At 38.4% G+C, this 23,061-nt stretch overlaps 1 protein-coding gene across 10 annotated transcripts in view; it reads left to right on the forward strand.

Moving 5' to 3' along the window:
• RBM20 (RNA binding motif protein 20) overlaps nt 1-23,061 on the forward strand; it is a 125,376-nt gene that overhangs the window by 94,520 nt on the left and 7,795 nt on the right. For 9 of the 10 annotated variants that reach the window (XM_044438507.1, XM_044438561.1, XM_044438521.1 and 6 more), the window contains 8 exons: nt 3,903-4,046; nt 6,429-6,560; nt 8,658-8,737; nt 9,636-10,332; nt 11,317-11,415; nt 16,513-17,146; nt 21,054-21,167; nt 22,476-22,597. In XM_044438507.1, the coding sequence (XP_044294442.1) occupies nt 3,903-4,046; nt 6,429-6,560; nt 8,658-8,737; nt 9,636-10,332; nt 11,317-11,415; nt 16,513-17,146; nt 21,054-21,167; nt 22,476-22,597 (2,022 nt within the window). Of the gene's footprint in view, nt 1-3,902; nt 4,047-6,428; nt 6,561-8,657; nt 8,738-9,635; nt 10,333-11,316; nt 11,416-16,512; nt 17,147-17,757; nt 17,896-21,053; nt 21,168-22,475; nt 22,598-23,061 lie in introns of those variants that run through there. The other variant, XM_044438551.1, reaches the window with a different exon arrangement.

Here is a 23,061-nt window from a genome sequence, read left to right on the forward strand (position 1 = left end):
GTTTCACAGGTGTTAGGGGTTGTTCGTGTGTCTCTGTGTAGCTACAGTGAAACAGGAAATCTTTGGCCTAGCTGCCTTAAAGTATAACTTAGGACAAATTATCAGGTGCATATGAATAATCCTCAGCCTTGATGGCAGTATCAAACTTTTAAGTATTGCTTTAACTGATTTTTGTTGAAGCTATTTTGGCCACAGAATTTGGTGAAAAGTTCCAGGTAGAGCTGGATTTTAAGAATGCCATTAAAGAGCACATCCCCCCCCCCCCCCCCCCCCGTGGCTGTAGAGAGATACTCAAAACAGTCAGGGACTATACAAGCACTTAGTGCTTAAATCGTACTCCATATGGGCTGAATGGATAATAGGTTACCTGGTCAAAGACTGATGTAAAATGGATGAGGTTAAAGAGGCTGCAATACAATGCAGAAAGGATTTTTGCTGTCTCACTAGTAGAAAGAACTGGTCCTTCTTGTGACATACATGGTTTGATTCAGTTAGGAATTTGCAAGTGCTTCTGCTTTACTCCTCAGTAATATGATGGATAACCTCTTTCTGCAAATGGATAACTGTCATCTGTTTTTATATGGGTCTGTCCTTGGAGCTGTTTTCTACCTCTTGATTAGGTTTGGGAAGTAGGAACAAATCCAAACTATACAGGAACAATTGTACTAGATATTGGTCAGCATCTGAGCCCAAGTCAAGCTTCTGTTTCTTTGCATTTGATCCTTAGATTAGGCTGAAGCCCACAAACTGCTGGAATGACCTCCCATATAGATCCATGTACTGCCCATGTGGCAGTTCCTTCTCCATGTCATCAGAATGTAAACTGAAGACAACCATGGCAAGGGGCAGGGTCTTTGCTGCAGTTTCTGTGGAAAGACCACCCAACTGTTATGTCCAGGCCTCGAGCAGAAGCCCATAGAACATGGTGGCGCATGAAGCAGAGCAGCAAGGCAGTACCCTAAGTGACACATTTGCTTCAGCCAGAGCTGATGGGTCAATGCCTCAGTCTAAACTACCTCTCTTAGGGCTTCTCTGCATGGGACATTTATTGTGCCTTCATGATCCCTCAAATCACAGAAGTTTGCAGAGTCTTTACAAGGTTGTAGTTCTATCCTGCCTCTTCCCATGGTTCCAGCCTCTTTAGCAGACTTTTTAGAGCAAGAAAAGTCTGGTATTAAATTTTAAACCACAACATTCTGGGGGGAAAGCCTCATGAAAAGTCACAAATCTGTTATACTGCAGCTATACCACATCTTGTGGCAGGCTAACAGAATTTGTAGAAAGGCTGAGAAAGACAAACCCTTGGGAAGTGAACCATGTAAAGGACACATTTTCCTCCCCTCTCACAATGAAAACTTTAAAAAAGAAGCAGGAGAATTGTGTTCTGTTCCCTACTCAACTATGAAGCCCACTGGATGCCTTTGGGCAGTTTCTGCCTCTCAGCCTAACCTACCTCAAAGGTTTGTTGTAAGGAAAATGGAGAAGAGGAGAACCTTATAAATTGCCTTGTGTTCCTCATATGAGGCAGAAAAGTGGGTTATCAATGCATTGTAATAATTAAAAAGTCTAGAAAAGCCCCTCAGTTGCACCTCTCAGCTCTGAGGAATGAGGCTTCTTAAAAATACAACTCCTTGGCCTAATGACAAGCATCTCCCCCCCCCCCCCGCCACTGCTCGATTTTAATCCAATGTGCTCCCCCAGCTACTTTGTGCAATGGGAGGAGGCACAGAAGAATTGTATTCAGAGAGCCATCGCTGAGGGCCCTTTCTCATGCTTGGCAGGTTCACATTGTCAGCTTTTGGCTCACTATGCAAATCTGGTCATGTTATTCACTGGTAATAAAGCAGCCATGCACTGGAGCAGTTCATCCTCCGCTTCTGTGCCTTGCTCTGGCACAAGACTGGGGTAAGACACCAATAACATTTGGAGCTGCCCTATATTTTCAGCAGCAATGGAAATGTAGGATGCTGGTGGGCGTGGTGGTCCATTGTTGCTGCTGCTTTCTGTCAGAGCTTTGGAGGCACGGGGCACAAGTTTTTAAACAAAGTATTTTCTATGAGCCATCATATTCATGATGACAAAAACAATTACATGTTTGTAGCCATACTGAAAACTATTCCTCTGTCTTGTTTTTAAAGTGGCTTACAGACAGAGGATAGATGAGATGCATTATAGTATGGTATTCATACTTTCAGCTTGTAAACCACATGGGTTAAGTATCATTATGCTATTATATGAAGGGATTCACTCTTGGACAAATTGTTGACATAAGACAAAGACTATGTACTTGGCTCTGTACACAAACAAAAACAAAATATGCAAGTTTCTGAAAGTGCCAACCATGTATGGACTCACTGCGAATAGCCTGCCTGTGAGATAATACAGAAGTTAGAATGGGTGCTGAGCTCAGCCTTCCTCTCTGCAGTCATTTATATTCTGCAACCCAGGTTCGACGCATTAGCTGTCCATTGTCCCCCGTCAAGCAAACACCATAACCTGCCAAGTTATACCAGTAAAAGCCTAAAATAATTACAACAGGATAGGATGTCCTATAACAATATAACAACAATAGAAAAGGTATTGGCTGGTGTTCAGCAGACATTTCCAGAATAGCTGAGGCTTCAGTGCAGAATCATGGTACTAGTTTGCAGCCAAAAAACACATTTCTATTCAAACTGTATATAGATGTATTCAAAATGATCTTACTGAAAAAGAAACTTCCAAAAAGTTGTTATTGTGAGAAGAAACATAATATCATCTCTTTATTGATAGTATTGTAAACCATCATTCCCTCTTAATAGTGAACTCAGCTGGTGAATTAGAACCAGAGTGGAGCCCCCAAGAAACAAGGTGGAGGTATCTTCATGCTCAAGGGAACCTCAAGGATTACAAACTTCATATTTTACAAAAGTAACACCCCACCCCTCAAAAAAAAAAAAAATAGAGTGAGCCTGTATAGTCTTCATGGAAAGTTGAATATCAGTATGAAAAGGAAATAAAAATGGAAAAACAAGCAAAAGCGGGCAAGGAATGGAACAGTATTTATTTTTTTATTTTTTTATTAAAACATTTTTATGCCGCCCCATTCGCCGAAGCCTCGGGGCGGCTTACAACAATAAATTAAAACATCATAAATAACATTTTAAAATATATACTTTTTGAGGTATATCTCAAAGAACATTCAACTTTTGTTAGGAGGTAAAAATAGACTGAAGCATCTTGTTGCTGGACCTATTTGTCCTTTAAAAAGGTGAAATAAAACTTTCTGTGCTACCATTCCTTCTGTATTATTCCAGTTATTTTGCTGAGGGTGAGTTTAAGTGTAAATATTTTCTGCAACTAAATTGTCCTTAAAGACTCCTACTGGCTGAAGTTACTAGCAATTGCTTAAGGGATACTCTGGGAGGGAAAGAACCATCTTTGATCTGATTTAAATATTGCATTTTTCTAGAGAAGTATACCTAGTCAAAATATGAGGCTACACCATGCCAACATTAATTCTTGGAATTTGGCACTTTAATATATGCTGAATATGCAATGGAAATGTTATTACATAGACATGGAATTTCAGATCTGCCACATGCCTCAGTGCCTGACCTTTGATGAATATTTAGTATAGATAAGCCTGAGACACAGAGACTTAAATGCTATTCTGTCTCCCTGTTAAGTAAGATGTTTATAATTGCTAATTTGATCTGAACGACCTTTGAGCACTCTGTGGAAAACTGGGATTCTGAGATATGAAATGAAATAATTTGGGTTAAGAAAATAAAGCAGCTGGCATTAAAGAAGGCAAAGTGTAAGAGCTGTTCAGAAAAGATTAAGAAAATGAGTTTAAGAACATGATCTTAGTTGGTGGCCATTTGATAAATCTGTACCTAAAGTTACTTCAATAATTTCAGGTGCCGCAAAGGAAATGTACCCCAGGCCGAGTAGTGCATATCTGTAATCTTCCTGAAGGAAGCTGTACGGAAAATGATGTCATCAATCTCGGACTTCCCTTTGGAAAAGTCACTAATTATATCCTTATGAAATCTACCAACCAGGTAGTCTTTTTTGTCATCTGAATTACAATAAAAATGTACACATGTGAAGATATTGCTTAAGTTTTAAAATAAATTGTGTATGCTTCAATGCAGAAATTATTGAAAAAATGACTATTTGTTGCAAGTAATTAAGGGTACCCTACTTCAGTTGTCCATTTTAGCTTATGTCCTTCTCAAATTCATTAGATGTCCACCAATTTTGTCAGTGTTCACATTATTTCCAAAGCAGAATACATTCTAATCTATTGAATTCAACAGTTGTAACTGCAAGCACTTTTTAAAAGCAACCATACATTTTGTCAGATACTCATATTGCAAATTAAAACCAACAGAGAAATCCCAGAATGACATATAGGGAGTGTAGAAGTGACATTCTTTCCCAGTGGAAGAGACTGTTCTTGTGTAGATTACCTTTTTCCTATCACATTTTAGAATTATAACTATACAAAATTACTTTTTTTGGGGTGGGGGGGAGCTTCACTCAATTTCTTTTTTGCCTTCATAGATGAAAACAGGCTGTGGGAGCAATGCTATAGTTAATTGACCAGGTGAAATTCATCACAAAGCTCCATTGTGAAGGACTTTGAAGAAAAACATCTGGTTTCCTTCCTATTAATGTCATAATTTAAACTGTGAATACTGAAACATGAGAGAGCATTCCCTGCTAGCCATGGAGGGCTTCTTTGTCCAATCTTGTGAACCTAACAATTGAAAATATACAGTTTGTTCTAGAGGAGCAGTAGTGTCTCAACTAGGGCCCCCATATCCCTACCAGCTGTTCCTCACAGCCTGAAAATTGAGCAGCAGAGTTTAAATACCATCTGCCATAATTCTAGAGTGGCTAATAGCCCATGGCTTAAGGTAGCCAAGAGAATCTACAAAACAGCTTGGAAAACCTTTTCCAAGTGGAGCAAGCTCAATAGCAACTACACTAACTCCTTCAGGCATTCTCTAGTGACAAGTGTCTACAATGTCAACTGTTTTGGTCCTGAAAGGTAGGGCAGGCACCACCAAATCCATTTTTTAAAAAAGGAAGCAGCGTTCTCAAGCTACCTAGTATCCATAGTTTCCCCACCTAAGTGCTAAGCATAACTGTAAAGCTGCTCACAATTTCTTTTCTAATGAGCCCATCAGATCGTTATGACTGAAAATGATCACCTTAAGTACTTATCGTACTGGCTGTAACTTTAGCCAGAAGGACATGAGAACTGGGATCCTTGTCAATTCGTGAAGGAAATGAGGTCAGACCAACCTCCTGGATAGTATCCAGTGCTGCTCCTTTGCTTATTCAATGAATATTGCACTAACACAAGCAACCTCAGGAGCTACACCAATGGCATGATTAGTTCCCCCAGAAAACCTGTTGTACTAGTGGCATAGTGCTAGAGGTCACTTAAACTAGTTCTACATTAGTTGTGTAAGTGGGGTGGCAGTATTCGATTCTGTCCCCTCACTTATCCCTACTTTCTTCCCAATAAACACAGGATACGTATTTTCTCTATTTCCCCCCAGTTCAAAATACCTTAAGGCAGGGGTAAGGAGCATCCTCTGGGTTGGATCATCCAAACCTCTGCCACCTGGATGACATCAAGGAGAACAGACCCAACAGCCACACAACACCTGGAGTGCCAGATATGCTTGTGCTGCGGCTGCTTCACCTGCTCCCCCAGGCTCCCAACAAGGAATCACAGGATTACATGGTGGAAGGGTTTAGCCAGGGTCATTTTGAAAATATTTGCCCAAATTTGAGGGAAATAGCTTATTCCTGACCCTACCTGACAGGAATGAGGCAGAGCTCATCCATCTCTACACTGAAGGCGTCTGATCACAGATTCCATGCTTAAGGGGAACGGAAGTCACAAATCCTACACCAAACAAATGGGTAGCAGAGTATATCCCCTTATTCTACACCCACTTTGGGAGTGTCCTTAACTCCTAAATATACTTCCTAATTAAACCACAGTAAATAATGTTTTTAGCTTTTCTGCTAATTGCTATGTAACCAGTTCCATGAAAATCATTTGAAATCTTTCAGATGTATTTTTTTCCCATTAAGCTATTAGCCAGATGCAAAGGAGGACAAGCCTCTAAGTGCCTTTTAGAGTTGTGGATAAGGCATAGTTTTTACATTCTTGACTTTTCTCTCTTTAACATTCAAAAGTGCAAAACTGAAAGAACAAAATTCTTTCCTTTATACCACACTTTAAGATACCTCTACCAGTAACTTTCACTGGAGTATGTTATTTTCTTTGATTAGCAAAGAAATGCATGCATGATTTTTTTTAAACAAAGAAATAACCTAATGCAGTTTTTATAATCTTTGTTGCTTTTACTGTATGATCTAGAATTTGAGAATTATAAATTATTGATGCACTTTAACAGGCTTTTCTAGAAATGGCATACTCAGAGGCAGCTCAAGCTATGGTGCAATACTACAAAGAGAAGCCTGCCATGATAAATGATGAGAAATTACTCATTAGGATGTCTAAAAGATACAGAGAACTTCAGCTGAAGGTAAAAGGTTTGTTCTTTCATCTAGGTGTTAATTGTGAAATGGTCTTCATGTGTAAATATTTGTATTAGGTAGTGCCTTTTCCTGATTTTTCTTGCAACTGTGTAATTACTTATATATGTGCGTGTTGTTCAAGGGCAGCAATTTTTCTATTTAAACTGATGAAACATTAAAATAGCTAACAAGTAAACATGACCTGTTGACTGTTGTCACAGGTTTATATCACCATCATGTTCTTCTACTTATAGAACAAGAAAGTTTCACCCAGTTAATTCTGAGACATATTATACAATTCTATTTTTCTTTTCCCCAATAATGACTAGAACCAGTCCCTAGTAATACACTTTTCTGTGCAGAACAAATAAGTTGTGAGCAGCTTTTAGAAACAACAAATGGATGTCAATTGCATATATTATGATAAGCAATCTTGACCAATTCAAAGTTGTAGACAACTGGTCATCAATATATCATACACAATTCTTTTGGGCTGTTAAATTTATTAGTATATAAACAGTTATGGTACTCTTATTTATTAACTAAGGATGATGCATGCTAATGTTTTCATTTTTTGCAAGTATTCCTTAACAATGTCTAAATAATATAGCATTTAATCACAGCAAGGGTAACTAAATGCTGCACTACATTAAAGGCACACTACTATCAATTGTATCCTCTTCAGAAGGGGAGGGAAGGAAGCTTGTATCTTGGTGGTCCCAGACTCCTCTTCAGCAAAATGCTTCTTTATCCCATGTCTGAGGTCAGTTTTCTGACTTAAGAAAGACAGATGACATTCTGTCCATGTCATTTGTCAGTGGGGGAAGAGGTTCAGATCACAGAGCACAGATTCTCAGCTCCAAAGTCAGAGCTGTTTCTGACCTAAGTTCTGGGAATCTGAATTATCCTATGGTCTGCCAGATGATCTGTAGAAGCCATACGAATATTCTCTAGATGTGCTTTAATGTTTCCTCTCAAGTATTTTGAGTCACATATTTGTGGCGTGTTGGGACAGGAAATCAACATAGGGTAGTTTTTTAGCTTTACTTCTCTCTAGATGCAAATAAAATAAGCATATTAATTAGATCGCTGTTGCATTAGAGAATTTTCTGATGGAAATTAACCTAACCTTTAAAGTGGCTTTCATTGTGGCTATAATGAACTGTGTGCAATATGTAGTGACCTTCCATACTTAGTCCCCTTCAATTTTTTCTGCATCCCAAATAGTTATCAAATAGTAATAATAATAAAAAAAAGTTTTCAGTTTGGTTTTTATCAGACTTACAGTCAAGAAGAACTCCCCTGGCCTTATATTTTTGGTGCCCTCCCAGAACATTTAACATGCTACACTAGCTGCTTTGCTGAGGTCATATGAGCAACTCTGGAGAAAGGATTTAGGGAGTGGGAGGGAGGAATGTATCTTGGAGATACCACAGCTCCTTTTCCTGCCTGCCCATTGGAAGCACCATAGTTGAACTGACGAAACTGGCCATGTAGCTGCTTTGCAGTGTGGTTGCAATGCAAAGGCAATTCCTCACATTCTGCATAGGATGCCATAATCCTTTGAATTCAGGGGGCTATGGGCAGGCCCACTGCATTGCACCCTTACAATCTGTTGGCCCTTTCTTATGTAAGTGCTCAACACTCTGGCTCAGCTGTGGATTTTGAACTTCTGGAGAATCCCACATTTCATAGTCACTCATAGCTTCTTTCACTTGCAAATACACTAAATGAAACTATTCATGAAGCCAGTTTTTCAGTTCTGCCTAATACAATATGAAAAGTACTTGCTATGAGAAAAATACAACATTTGTGCTGTATCATTTTCGAAAATGAATTCCAGAAAATAAAGGCATCATCCTATAATCTCCAAGCTGTTGTTGTTAGTTTGTACAATTTGTGTATAAATGTAGATACAATTATTTTCTAGTTCAGTATTCTCATATTTAACATGAAGAGTACTGAATTGTAGCATCATACACAAGTTGTACACTGAAATCATTGCAATAGTCCTGCTCCATGTCAATCTTTGATTTTAAATGATTTTGAAGTACTATATAAATTTCATTTTCACTTATTGATGAATATATTTTTATTTGGCTTAGAAACCAGGCCGAAATGTGGCAGCAATAATTCAGGACATCCATTCTCAGAGAGAACGGGATATCTTGCGAGAAGCAGACTGGTATTGCATAATATTACAAATCTCTGTCCTGTTTTTATTATATGTGTCAAAAAAGCTGAGCGACTGCACCATACAAGAGAGGTGCTATTTGATTCTTTTAGATAATTTAGGGAGAAGCTGACAGGTTTTGAAGATATTAATATTATATACATGTTATTAAGGCTAAGGCTAGCAGCTACTGCTTCTGGTTTTATCATTTCCAATCTTTAAACACTGTCTATATTGTCATAGGAAACTTCAGAATCCCAGATCCAACCTTGGAAACTTGCCCAGAGTTCAGAGCTAGGGCTCCATAGTCAGTGCAGCCTCTCTCTACTCTTGTAGCCAGTGTGAAAACAACATACTGGCTGTGAAGAGAGTCATTCTGGGAGTATTCCAGGAAGTGGGGAGGGGAGGAGACAAGCTCTTTCAGGATGCAGACTTTTGAATAAGGATGTATGGATGGATTGACAGGCAGATATTCTGGACAAATCTCTATTCGACTGAACATCACTAGAGTTTGATTATGTGGATGGCTCTGTTCACATATTATAAAGCCATTCACATAATATGCATATTATTATGCATGCAAGACAATGTTTAATTATTAACATTAATGTAATAATTAGACAATATTTTTAATTATTGTGTAGGCTTGGACCTATGATTATCCTTTTTCTGCTATGGCTTATGTTTGTCCACAAAAGTGTGTATATATGATGCAAACCCATTATCAATTTATAGTTATTTTAAAGCAACTGTGTTTCAGACTATTACTATATTGACAAGATTTGCAATACATCATATTACTTCTAGAGACAGGTTTAAAAAGCATGAAAGCTGCTGTAGCATTGCAGGAACAAATTGGTGTATTGAAGCACTCTAATAAGTGACATCCCTCTTTCTCCTTATGCTCTAGGTATGGACCTGAAAGACCTCGGTCTCGCAGCCCCATAAGCCGTTCACTGTCCCCAAGATCGCATACTCCAAGCTTTACCTCCTGTAGCTCCCCACATAGTCCATTAAGCTCAAACCGGACCGACTGGGGAAATGGAAGGGATGCCTGGGATTCATCTACTTATTCCCGAAGGGAGGAAGAAAGAGAAGTAGTGTCCTGGAGGGAGAATGGGGAAGAGAAGAGAGATAGAACTGACACATGGGTGCATGAGAGAAAGCATTATTTACGGCATTTGGACAAATTGGACTTGGAAGAACATACTGAAGGAAGCAGGGGGCACAGAGAAAAATATTTAAAAGGGGGTTCACCCAGTGCAAAGGGAGGTCATAGTTTGCCTGGATATAAGAGCAGAGAGGAAGACTATTACAGAAAACCCTCTAAACAAAAATCTGATAAGTATCAGAAGCAGTCAGTGGATGCAGCCCCAAAGTGTAAAAGGAAGGAAGAGACAAGGCTGAGAGAGCACAGACATTCACATGGGGAAGACCCGGCTAAAGAAGAAACATCAGAGCAAAAGCCCAGCAAGCTGCCTGACAGTATTAGGCAAAAGCAGAGTGATAAGGAAAAAATTAAGGATGGTGAGAAAAAGTCAGAGGAAGAGGTACCTTGTGCCTCTGTAAAAGTTAATGTGAAGAAAGGAGAAGAAACTGAGAATGAGGTAATAAATCATTTAAATTACTATTGGAATACTATGAAAGCCATTTTAATTAATCAGCATCCTCCTTATAAGAGAACTTCAGAGATTCTGCAGAGTAAACTAAAGTACACAGAAAAGTTTGACTCCCATCAAAAGTATGTCTCCCTATTTCTTACTAACTTTAAGGCAAAAGTTCAAATCAGGTGACACGCTGATTTGTGTTCTGTATATATATATCTATATCTTAGGTAAGGAAATAAACTATTTTAATGCCCTGTTCTGTTGCAGCCTACCTCTAACCTGGTACCCTCCAGCTGTGTTGGACTACAATTCCCATCATCTCCAGTCAGTACAACCAATAGTCATGTTGGTTGGAGCATGATATGAATTGTATTCCAGCACATCCGGAGGACAGCAGATGGGAAAAGACTAATACATAGCAATCTATGTCTTTTTTAGTAATAATATTGGGTATAAACTGGAAAATACACATAGCTACCATCACAAAATAATGTATCTGTTTACAATTATGATCAGATGCCATTACCATTATACTGAAGACAGTCAAAAAGAATTAGAGCAGTCCTTTGAATGTAGAAGTACCTTCGATGGTTCAGGCCAAATGACCCACTGCAGGGCTGAGCTTTAACAAAACTGACTGTTAAGTCTTGCAGAAGCAACTGAAGACCCATCATGTTACACAGAAAATATTTCCTTTTCTTGTAGTTTTAAAACATGTCTCTTAGTTTCTTTATAATAAGATTACAAATGAAGTGAAAAAAGTACACTTGATGCTTAAATTTAAAAACAAATCCAAACCAGACTACCTGTCTGAAGCATGGAGAGAAAAGCAATGCTCATCGTTGAATTGCTATTTTATTTCCTGTTATATACATCTATCAGTCAAATTTTGAAGGTGGGAGGTGCACACAGCATGATGTGAGGAATGCACTGTGAGTTCACTTTTTATACTACATCTCTTCACCCATAGACTCTCTGTCTTAGGTTGAAAAGGGGGATTTCGATGTGGAGAACAGCTCTTTACCCACAAATAAACTCATCAAAGAAACAGAAGATTCTGTTGAAACTTCAAGAAGAGAGAAGGTGAGTTATACACATTTGCTGTCAGGAACAATACTACACAAAAAACATGGTGCTGAGGCCATGGTATCCTTGCCCTGGCAAAAATGCTCAGGGTGACCTTGAAATAGAAAATAATATCAGGGAGGCATCCAAAAGAGAATGTGCTGTAACAATGGGAAACTTTAACTACCCGCTTGATAAATGTGTGTTCTACTCATGACAGAGAGTAAAATTATTTGCTATCCTTACTCGACCCTAGAGCTGGGTCAGAAACTGGTCCAGAACTTAGGTGAATCTGTACTTCATCCTAAGTTGTATCCGGGATTTTGTGCAACATATGGGTGTTGCTGAACTGATTGGAAACAGTGACTGTAGAGCTGTAAATTAAATTTATGCATAAATGAAAAATTGCCAAGGAAGTCCAGTACATTTATATTTGCCTTCAGAAGAGAAAGTTCTCTAAAATGACAGAACTGATGAAAAGGAAGTTGCAATAGAAAGTCAAGAGGTCAAAATCTCAGCTAAAATGTATCCTGCAAGTCAGGAAAGGAGATTACAACATTCAAGAAGTCACCAGCATGGCTAACTAGATGTAAATTTTAAGAAGGCTTCAGAAAATGGGAGTCTTGCTCAGATGGAAAGAACAAAAAGGAACACAAATTCATCAGTTTTCATAATAGAAGGACATGAGTGGTCTCCTTTAAGGATTTGTGCTTGGAGGGGTGCTTTTTAGGTGAAAAGCAAGGTGTGCAGTTTATTGACAACACCCTTTTCAAACAAGAAGGATCTCTTTAAACTGCAGAAATGAGCATTGGCAGACTGAGCTAGCACCATATTTTGAAAATGATGGATCCTAGGCCAAAGCCTTGTTAGCCTGTTTGGTCATTTTTCATGACCAAAAAAGCCATGATTTCCTCCACCTCCACCATCAAAAGGGAAAAAAATCAAGCACAGAGCCAAGTGCAGCTATTCTTGACTATTCTGCAATCTTTCTGTGGACTACTAGTCTGTGGAGCAGTTTGAAAACCTCTGCTTTATAATATTCTGGACTCTCATTTGTTTATAGAGCATTAAAGGAAATCATCATCATCTTGAGTTAGGCCTAGAAGCAAACACAATGAATGTATTTGTCAGTGAAATCTTATACCTCTTTAAAGGGCATTTCTAAAAGTCTTCAGGAGATTCTAAATTACCTCATCGTGACCTTTGCTTCCTTGGACAGAACCTCAGACTCTTTTTTTAGTTGCTCTCTGCACGCATGGGTTGCACTGAATAGTTGGCACTTGCCATCCAAATGAGGTATCCTTGAAAAGAGTATACAGCTTTGTCATTATGTCCAAAGGTTGTTTGTTACATTTATGCTAAGGGAAAACAAAGAAATGTGGAGTTAATCTCAATGAACTGCTATGGATATTAGGAATTTTCATAAATTCATTTTTAAATGTTTTTGATTAATTAAATATCTGAAAAGTCAGTCCTGCAGTCCAGCTATGAAGATACAGACCAATGTCCTTGGATGTTTTCCAGCATACCTTTAGGGTCATGAGCTGATCATCAGATGCAAAAGCTATCAGTATCTGTAGCAGCAGGAAACTTATCCCCTGAGGATATCTGCATTTAGTACCTTTCTAGGACACTAAAAGGATCAGCTGAATTGACTGAATAGCGGAGAAATTAAATAAGCTTAATTTCTGTTAGGTTGCCCGGAAAAATTTCAGCCCAACAGGACAATAAGCAAAACAGAAAAAAATAAAAACAATGAAATCAAATTGTCAAACAACAATAAGCAGAACAATAAGTACAATATTTCATAAACTTATTATGATTGTAAATTAAATTTGTGCCACATATAGCTATTTGAATAGATATTGATTGATAAAATTATTTCATGCCATAATTTTATTCAATATTATTTTAACCATTTTTGCCTGTCTGTATTAAGATAATAATGAAAAGAAGGAGCTGAAAAATCATAGGGTTTCCCCTCCTTGTAAAGTTCTGTAAGGGCAGTTCCACTGAGAAAAATCCTCACAGTGAATGGAAGAAAAGGATTGTTTGCTATAGCCTGCATTACTGGAAATTAAAGCAACCAACATAAGTCACTTTTTACCTGCAAACAGATGCTTAGGATGGTACTTACTTAATGTGGCATGGTAGTATTCCAATTATTACATGACAAATGCATGATGGAGATAGTTTAATAAATACATATGACTAGATCAGAACTTCCATAAAGTGTGCTTCCAGTATTGATACAACCTCAACCCCAGCTTCAACTCAAGCCCAGATTTGGCACTTTGGAAAATGGGACAGTCAGCCCACAATCCATTTGGTACCAAACCTGAGTCAAGGTTCAGAAATCCGAAGTTTTGTGCTTCCTACTGACTGTCACAGGAAAAAAATGGCTATTTTTTTTCCTGTGGTTAGAAATGGATGATAGCAGAGTTTTAGTAACTCCTTAGGGGATTGCACCTACCATCTGCAAGAAAAATAGGTGCAGTGTCCCCTTTACTGTTTACAATAGACACACATATTTGAGAGAAATGCCAAATGCTTAAAGCCTTATGTTGCTTGTGAATCATTGCTCCAGAAAGTCCAAAATCTTTTCTACATGATACATTTATTGTGCATTTGTCATTCTTTACTCATGGTTGCTCACAGGAGCTTTAGGCAATGTTGAAACCCTCCATTTATGCTTCTGTGTCTAATAATCACTTTCAGTGAATTGCTTTAGAACAGAGGGAAGCATTTTATTGTGTGTGTGTGTATATATTATTATTATTATTATTATTATTATTATTATTATTATGAAAGGGAAAGAAACCTTTTTTATGTGTGTATTTGTACTTTTTCTTTCATGTATTTCGTGTATTTACCACAGCACCACCTAAAAGTTTTATAGTGGAAAAACAGGAAAGGAAATTCCTCATGTAGTGCTTGGATTTATGCAATTAAATCAGAAGTAAATACGGTGCCTTGACAGCCAGTTGAAAGCTTTGTGTAGAAAAAGTTCTGAGTGAAAGATTGAGTTACAACAGAAAGTACAGGATGCTTCTGAATGAAATTAAACAAACTTTGATGAGTAGCTCACCTTAGTGAGAAAGAAGTTATCACTGTACTACTTTCTACTCTGACTTGCTCCACGGTACTGAGAGAACAGAAAACAGCCAAAATTTTATGAAACGCTTAATAGAGCTCAAAGCTTCCTCAGTGTTTGAAGTAAAATATGTCTTAAGATTGAAAGGTGAACCAGGTGCACAACCACAGTCACTGTGTCTCCTCTCCCTATGCTAACAACCGGTGTTTAGAGGAACGCCTCAAAAATATGCTATTCGTGGAAGATGCAAAGTCTGTATCTCTAAAATATGAGTCATTCTGGAGCAACTTCTGTTCTGTGGACATCAAGAAGTCTAATTCCCCTCTGGAAGCAACAGAACTGGGCTGAAGCGTACCAGTTCTGCTCAGGCTTCACTCAAATCCAATGCACATCACTAGCTTCCAGATCAATTTAAATAGTTGTTTTAAAATATTTGCAGGTAGGTTGAAAACACAAGTGTTTGTGCTTGCTTGCTTACAATTTAATGCATTTTTCTTAACCACTACAATGCATTGTCTCTGGGTTTGCATTCAGTTAGTTCAGAATATAGCTGTGAGATGCCTAATTGGAACTCATAGGTAACATGAGCATGTTGCACCCATGCTTCACCAACTTCACTGGTGCCCACTTTGCTTCTGTGCCCAAAACCTTTGTGCTGGTTTTGCTTTCTAGGTCTGGTTCACATAATCACAGTTCTTTTAATCCATAGTGTGTTCCTGTTCATCTGGATGGCCATTTTGTATATTCTGGCATCCAGTCATTGTATGAATCCAGATGGCAAAAGTTGCAAATAATCCAACCACAGACTGTGCATTTGGTTTAAGCGTCATACTACCACTACCAACTGGTTTGAACAACATGAGCAGCTGAGCATTAAATATACAATCCACACAGTGGGCTGTTTGGATCATGCAGAATGGGTTTTAAAATCTTTCACCACTTGGGTCTTCCCAAGGATTTGTCTTCTCCTTTGCCTATATTGAGATCACATTCTGAGATCCTTCTCTGATAACCGCAGTTGGCTCCAAAGAAAGGATGTTTTCAGTGGTGGCACCTAAACTGTGGCATTCCCCTTTAGGGAAACTTTCTTGGGTCCTACTTATGCTAGGCAAAGATGTTTTTATTTTTCCAGGCATTTTAATACAGGTTTAGCTTTGCCAGTGAATGTATGCTGCTTCTATTTTTTTATTGCTGGTGTTTGTTCTATTTATTTTACACCATTTGATTACTTTGATATTCTCTTTTGTAATTGCCCCCAAAACGTGTTGAAGAGCAGAATATAGGTACTCTAAATGGCTGTATGTATTATTACTTACCATACAATTTTAGTTGCTGATGTGGACTTAATACTTACCAATACTTCAGTTCTGCACAAATGTCTGCATGTGAATCCTATTGTTTTCACTGGAACTAACAAGCAAGTAAATGTGTTAAAGCAGGGGTCTCAAACTCGCGGACCGCGGGCCAATTGCCGGGATGGGTGGGGCACGGGGGAGGGGCCCTGCGGCCTTCAAAGCGTTGGCGGCGCCCAGGAGCGACGCAGGATGAGCGGCCCACCACCACTGCGGTGGTGGAATACTTGATGCGGCCCAGCCTCACCCAGACTCTACTTCCAGCGGCCCCCAGGTAAGTTGAGTTTGAGACCCCTGTGTTAAAGGATTACATATTTAAGTTGGCCTGTCAAAATACTTTTCTTATAGCCCCTCATACAGTAGAGTTCACATACAACAATTGTATGTGATGATAGCAACCTGTGATTCGATTCTGTTTTAACTAACCAGAGTTACAATAAAGCAGACTCTCTCAAGTTGGGACACAGGACATTTCCCTAGGACATAGGACAATATCCAGTCTTCTCCTCTTGTGCAGAGGAGGCTGAGAGGCTGAGGATATGGATAAGCCTTAAGTATACTACGGCTTGATTCTTCTAAACAAACTTTGATTTGTAGTTGCATCTAAACTGGACCATTGATAATATCCATTTAGTGACATCTTCACAATGATATTTACATCTTTTACAGGACTGGGAGAGTGGAAGTGAGATGGAAGCTGAGACATGGTATCCAACTAATATGGAAGAACTAGTAACTGTAGATGAGGTGGGAGAAGATGACCTTATCATGGAACCTGATATAACTGAACTTGAAGAAATAGTAACAGTATGTCAGAAAGACCAAGAATGTCCCCTAACGAGTGCCTTAGGTACAGACCTGGAGTTGAAGAATGAGGATAGCTTATTAAATAGAAGTGAAAACAAATCTCATGGAATGGAAGCAAGCATAGGGTCAGATAAGGAAAGCGCAAGGGATCCTGGTGCCTCTGAAGGTGAGAATACAGCTACTAAAGCACAACGTCTAAATTGGGACACTGAGCAGAAGCCAAATGAATTGCATGAAGGCAGACTTCAGAAGGATCCTGATTACCACGATAAGGAAAGAAAAATAGATGAAAGTGCTAATATTCATTTACATCTGAAGGAGCAGTATGTATCTTCTGATCCTCCAAAAGAAGAGCCCCAGAAGAATGAAACATATATTAATGATTATAAAGAAATGGAATCACTAGAAACTGAGAAAGGAAAAGCTATGGAAATGCTGACAAAAAAGTCCCAGGAGGAAACCGGCTGTGGAAGTCAGGACCATCAAAAGGCTCAGGGTAACTAATATATATTTCCCTCTCTCATGCTGTAAAATTTTAAGTATTTTATCTGTGCAGTATATTTTTTTAGTTGCTATTATGTTGTCAGTAAAAATAATTGTTGGCCAGGAAGGAAGTCGGTAGAAGAATAGTATTGTCAAAATGAAACCATTAGAGGTCCTTATTCAGATAGAGTCAAGGAAATCAGATATGTGTCAAGCAAATGTTCTGGAAGAGACGTCTCTTATCGTCACTCCTGGGTTCACATAAGTTGAGCTGAACCTTCAGAACACCCTGCTTAAATTACTTAGAATTGTTAGTGAGAAGAATAGGCCAACAATAAAGTCATTTCTTTCTGCTTAATATAATTCCCCAGATGTCTTACAAAGCAGATCAATTTGTCACAAAATGGCCTTTCAGATGGTTAAGCTTCATTCTCTTTGCATGCTAGTTCACAGTGACTTATGTGCCCTATTCCATAATTAATTATTATTTAATAGATTTATATAAGTGGTTATCATCACCCATATGTTGCATTGCTTGTGATATATGTAAGTTTAATTAGAAAATATTTACAGAACATATAGTTACTTCATTAATTTATTCTTTGAAACCTTTTAACATTTTAGAAAAGCAAGTTGTATGCCTTGGAAAGGATCTTACAGCCTGCTCAAATCTGAGCTCAGCTGAATACAGTGCAAAAACTGAAACAAAACAAATCCAAAATCCTGCATTGGAAAGAGATGCTTTATGGGAATAACGTTGAGGTATAAACATATATTCTACCCAACAGTATATTGAAGCTCTGTGGCTACTATTCAGACAATGGGATTATGGTTCAGATGCTATGTAACTGGAGGGCACAGCTAGCTTCAAGTATCTTTAGTCAGCTGATCTATGTGACAAAAACATTTAGATCTGACTGATCCAGACACTACACAAGACAACCTGTTGCTTTTGGCAAGCCATCCGTATATTTCCCTGCTCAGTGACTGAGGCCCAGATTGTAAGGATTCTTTTCACAGGTCTTTCAGTCTGCATAGCTGGCCTACATCTAAAAAGCATAGTGTTACCACTGGTCAGCTGAGAAATTATAGATTAGATTCAGACTTACTCATGTTGTACATAGACCCAGTGAAATCACAGGGACAACTAATGTAAGTCCTACTGATTTGAAAGGTTCTACTTTAAGTATGACTACATGCAAATGTATTCCCTGATCTGGCAAGCGAGAAAGTATATATTCACCATGTCTCCTTTCTCTATCACCTTTTGCTTTCCTCGCCCTCCTCCTGCAGGTCTTTGGTTTTGTCCCACAGCAGGTGGGAGGAGGAAGATGAAAGTGGGCAAAGTGGCAGGTGAACTAATATCATCTTGGGGAGAGCCATTCTTACATTTTGTCCCCTGTGTCATGACTTTTATTTTTTAAAAAATATGTTTGCTTTTAAAACAAATTATTCCTAATTTTTAATGTAAAATTATTTTGTTTAAAAATACTTGCACTGTGTGCTATTCTCCTGATAAGTTATACCATTCTTTGATAGCCTTTCATGAGAGATAAAGGTATTACTATGACAAATGTCAAATTTTTACTTTCAGGACTGCAAAAACTTCAGGTATCGCAGTGCCCATGTAAACTTTTATGCCTTGAGCCTGTAAGGACATTTTATTATCATTTATTTTCTTTCCCTTAATATTAAAGGGAAACATTAGAACAGGGAAGATGAGAATGGGAAAGAAGACAACCTCATCCTGAAGTCAGGATTGCTTGTTCTGTGTATAAGGCAAAACTTTATATTGCCTGTTGGTACATAAATCCTGTATCACCTTGAAGCAGCATAATGTATAAGAGACAACCCCATCTGAAATATTAATGTTATGATTACTTGATAAAATTGCTTGATTTTTGAATATTAAATAATTCTTAAAAATATGTGGGGACAGCTCAGGGGAACACATTATTAAAAAATGGTTCCATTTTTTTCCATCAAGAGTTACTGTTCCTGCCAAAGGTTTTTACTGTGGCAATACCCTTGGACTGATGATAGATTATCTGTTCTATACGTATGCATTTTGGACTGTGTGGTAGGGAATACTTGGGCTCTAGTTTCTGTAACAAATCTCTAGATAGTTCTGGTATATTTCTCACTGGATTGTTATCTAGAGACATGTCACCAAAAATCTTCAGTCCAGGTATTAGATTGGAAGGTGCCTCTCAACATACTGGCCAAGAGATTAATTAAGCATTCTACATATGAACTGAATTCAGTTTTCCAACCAAATTGGATGAAGTTTTGCTCATGCACTATCAATCTTATCAACTTCTTAAAAACAACAACCCTGAAATGCAGCCACAGGAGCTGCAAATTTGATGATAAAAACAGGAGTTGCAGTGCTTAATATACATGACCCAAAACATGCTACTTTGCTACTTATAAATGTACAGGGCCTCTCTCTCTTCTTCCAAAGGGGAAAAAGCAATAAGGAAAGGCATTTTTGTTCAGAATAACTTGCTGCAGATGAAGAATTTAGCACCCTGTGCTTCTGTTGCTGCTTTGAGCAAATGCAGAACCCACACAAATACCTTTCAGCTTTAGAGAGAGAGCTGAAAGACATCTCCTAACTCTGTGAGCTATTAAGACTATTTTAACAGATTCACAGGCAATGAGTGATTCACATGAACTCATAACTGAAACCCACAAAGTGTGTGGGTAGTTGCTGCTAACTTATTACTGACAGCTGGGCTGTGTTAAACATCATTCCTGGATTACTTCCATGCTAGGGCTCTTTAGCATTCTGAAGGATTGCTCTTTCACACACATCATTGTGCTTTCACATGCCCCCTAATTCTGCATTATATCCTTATAATATGTACTACACTTTTAGGTTGCCCCTCCTCCAAGGGGCAGTGTCCATGTTTCTATCCTGCCTTCATTTTATCTTCACAACAAACCTATGCGGTAGGTTAGGAGAATGTAGCGATGATGGTTGCGTCAGGTTCATCCAGTGAGTTCTCCTCTTGAAGCTAGGCCTACTTTTGCCCCCACAACTCAACTCTCATCTCAGTCCCACCACATGTGCACTCTTTGCCGTTAAATCAATTGCTTAGTAAGGCATTATTTTTATTTTACAGTTAGAAAACTGCAAAATTGTGCTCACATTAAAATAAAATGAATACTTCTTGGGTTCAAAAGTATACTGGTAATCAAGAGTCTCTGGGACCAGAAGGTCAGATACGATTTGGCCTATAAGGAAATAGGAAGCACTATTTGATTTGGCCTATAAGGAAATAGGAAGCACAAGCCACCAAGAGAAACCTTTTAATTAAATGAACAGTATCCCTGAAAAACCTCAGTCATGGTTTGCCACTCAGACTAAACTGCATCGTGTTTGGAAGCCCCACCTTCCAATCCAAAATGGTCATAAATCAGGACTGAAAAAAGAAGTCAGTCCAGAAAATACTGGAATACAGCCAGTGTACTGTAATGGACTGGGACTCAGCAAATCAGTAGTTGTTACATTACATTTATATCCCAGCTTTTTAGCTCTTGCAAGGTGGCTTACATAGTCCTGGTCTCACTTGGCCATGACTCTTACTAGGTGACTTTGAACCAGTTACTGACACTTGCCTTAACCTACCTCACAGGAGTGTTGTGATGGTAAGATGCAGAAGAGGAGGATTATGTAAGCAGTCTTTGGTCCCCACAGGAAACAAGTCAGGTATAAATACAACAAATAAATTTGTCAGCCTCACCTGAATTCTCCATGAATACTAAGTAACAATGTGGTGATTTGGAAAAAAAATCTAATGTGCAGATAATCTATAAAATATGGATTGATCTATAAAATATTTTGAATTAGTATTGCAAGTAATTCTGCATGCCACTAAGTTGGTTTCATTCAGCATGTTCCTTTGGTTTCAAAGCAAATTATCCAGAAATGAAAACTCCTGACTTCCCAGAGGTAGAATCCAAAAGATCTTATTTTTCACCATCATGGGGACAAGAAGATGTGTTTACAGAGCTCAGCATTCCACTAGGTATGTATGATAACAAGGATTCCACAAAGAAAACAACTTTTTAATGTATGTTTCTCCAGCAATGATGAAGTATCTATTTCTGAGAACAGCACTGAAGACCATAAGCAAGTAATCAAGTAATCAGGGCTAGAAAATCACAGGTGCCTATTCTCTGCATGCCTAAAAATCTCATGTGATTCAGCTGGAGTTCTGAATAGGGTCAGGTTGCAGTACGTTGTGAGATGATGAGGGTACAGACCAGAGTTCCACCTGATGAAAAGACGCTTCCAATTGTGTACAGAAGAGGAAGCATTGTTATTACTTCAGAGTAAATATGTAGAAAGAGGAGAGGGAGAAGAAAGATAAAGCATGATAAAAGAAAAGACAAATCTTTAGACCAGTTTGTCAGATTGGATGACAAACAAAATAGTCAAGGAAAGGAAGGTTTAGGAGGAAAGATAAGTTAGGTCTGGAACAAACTGAGTACAAAACATTTAAGTAAGAATAGCAGAAAGTCAGTTGGAAATGCTAGCCTGGATGGAGTAGAGGTTTGGGCTAGAGGGGCGTTCTTCAGTGGTTCCAGGAGCCACAGAATTTAATGATCACCTACAAACATTATATAAAAGATTGAGAAGCTATGGGATTGGGGGGTAAGAACAGAGCCTATGAGATTGTAATATATTTATTTCAGCTTTGTTTGTTCCCATTGATTCCATAATTAATATCATTTCCATGTTAGACATGAAGCCTTTGGTTCAGATATAATCACTAATTGTTCAAGTGCTATTAATGGTCTAGTGAAGAATGGCACTTGAGGACCATTTCCAAACTGAAGAATTGGTAGTAAAGTGGAGTACCTGGTGTAACTGAAACTAGTTTTTCTTATGCCTTCAGTTTGGTTCTTCATTTATGAATCTGTTTTGGGAATAACTCCCCCAAATACATCCACTAGCCCAAATAATCTGGCTTGTTTCTATGGGCTAAATTGTGCCCCTGTGGCAATACTGAAAATAAGAAACAGCAAGTTAAGAAAAAAATCATAGATACCTAACACATGGAGATGATAACAGAGAAGAATAATGAACTGTATCAGGGTGGGGAGACTGCATCCCTCCAGATATGTTGGACCTTAATACCAAACAGTCTTAGCCAGCATGGCCAGTGGTCAGAAATGATTAGAGTTCTAGTCTAACATCTTCTAGGTGGATATGTAAAATCCTGAAATCACAAGAATATGCATAAATTATCATTATTGTAACAGTGATAAGTTAAAGAATGTTTCTTCTATATGACACTTCCTCATCACTGTAATACAAATTCTTTTTATAGGAGTGGAATTTGTTGTGCCTAGAACTGGTTTTTACTGCAAGCTTTGTGGACTTTTCTACACAAATGAAGAGGCAGCAAAGACTCGTCATTGCAGAAGTACAGTTCACTACAGAAACCTTCAGGTAATAAATTAATTCATGCAAATTATTAATGCATGTCTTTAAGCAGGCTTATAGTATTTGTAAGACCTTCACCTTCTTTTCCTTCCTGGAACCATAGGTATTATAGCGTCCAAGGCAGGGTTCAGAGGTTATTCCAGTATACTACAGCCATGGCTACCTGAAACCTCACAACCTTGGTTCTAAGAGGAAGCATCATACATAGGTGTTTGAGACCCTTGATTACCTCTTACCTAGGAGCTTTGGAACATTCTTAGCTTATTTGATGTTCTCATGGACCATCTATATGCAGTGCAGTCACTTTTGGGTATGAATATATGAATTTCTGTACCATACACCATAGAGAAGTAATGGGATGATTCATAACAGCTTCGATCATTACCTGTTCAGTTCAGCACAGCTGATACAGGATACCACAAAAGTTATGGAAATGCATAGCTCCTAATACTGGAACACCGATTTCACTT

The sequence above is a fragment of the Varanus komodoensis genome, unplaced genomic scaffold (assembly GCF_004798865.1).
Source record: "Varanus komodoensis strain SLA01 unplaced genomic scaffold, ASM479886v1 scaffold1, whole genome shotgun sequence".
In the NCBI taxonomy this organism is placed as follows: Eukaryota; Metazoa; Chordata; class Lepidosauria; order Squamata; family Varanidae; genus Varanus; species Varanus komodoensis.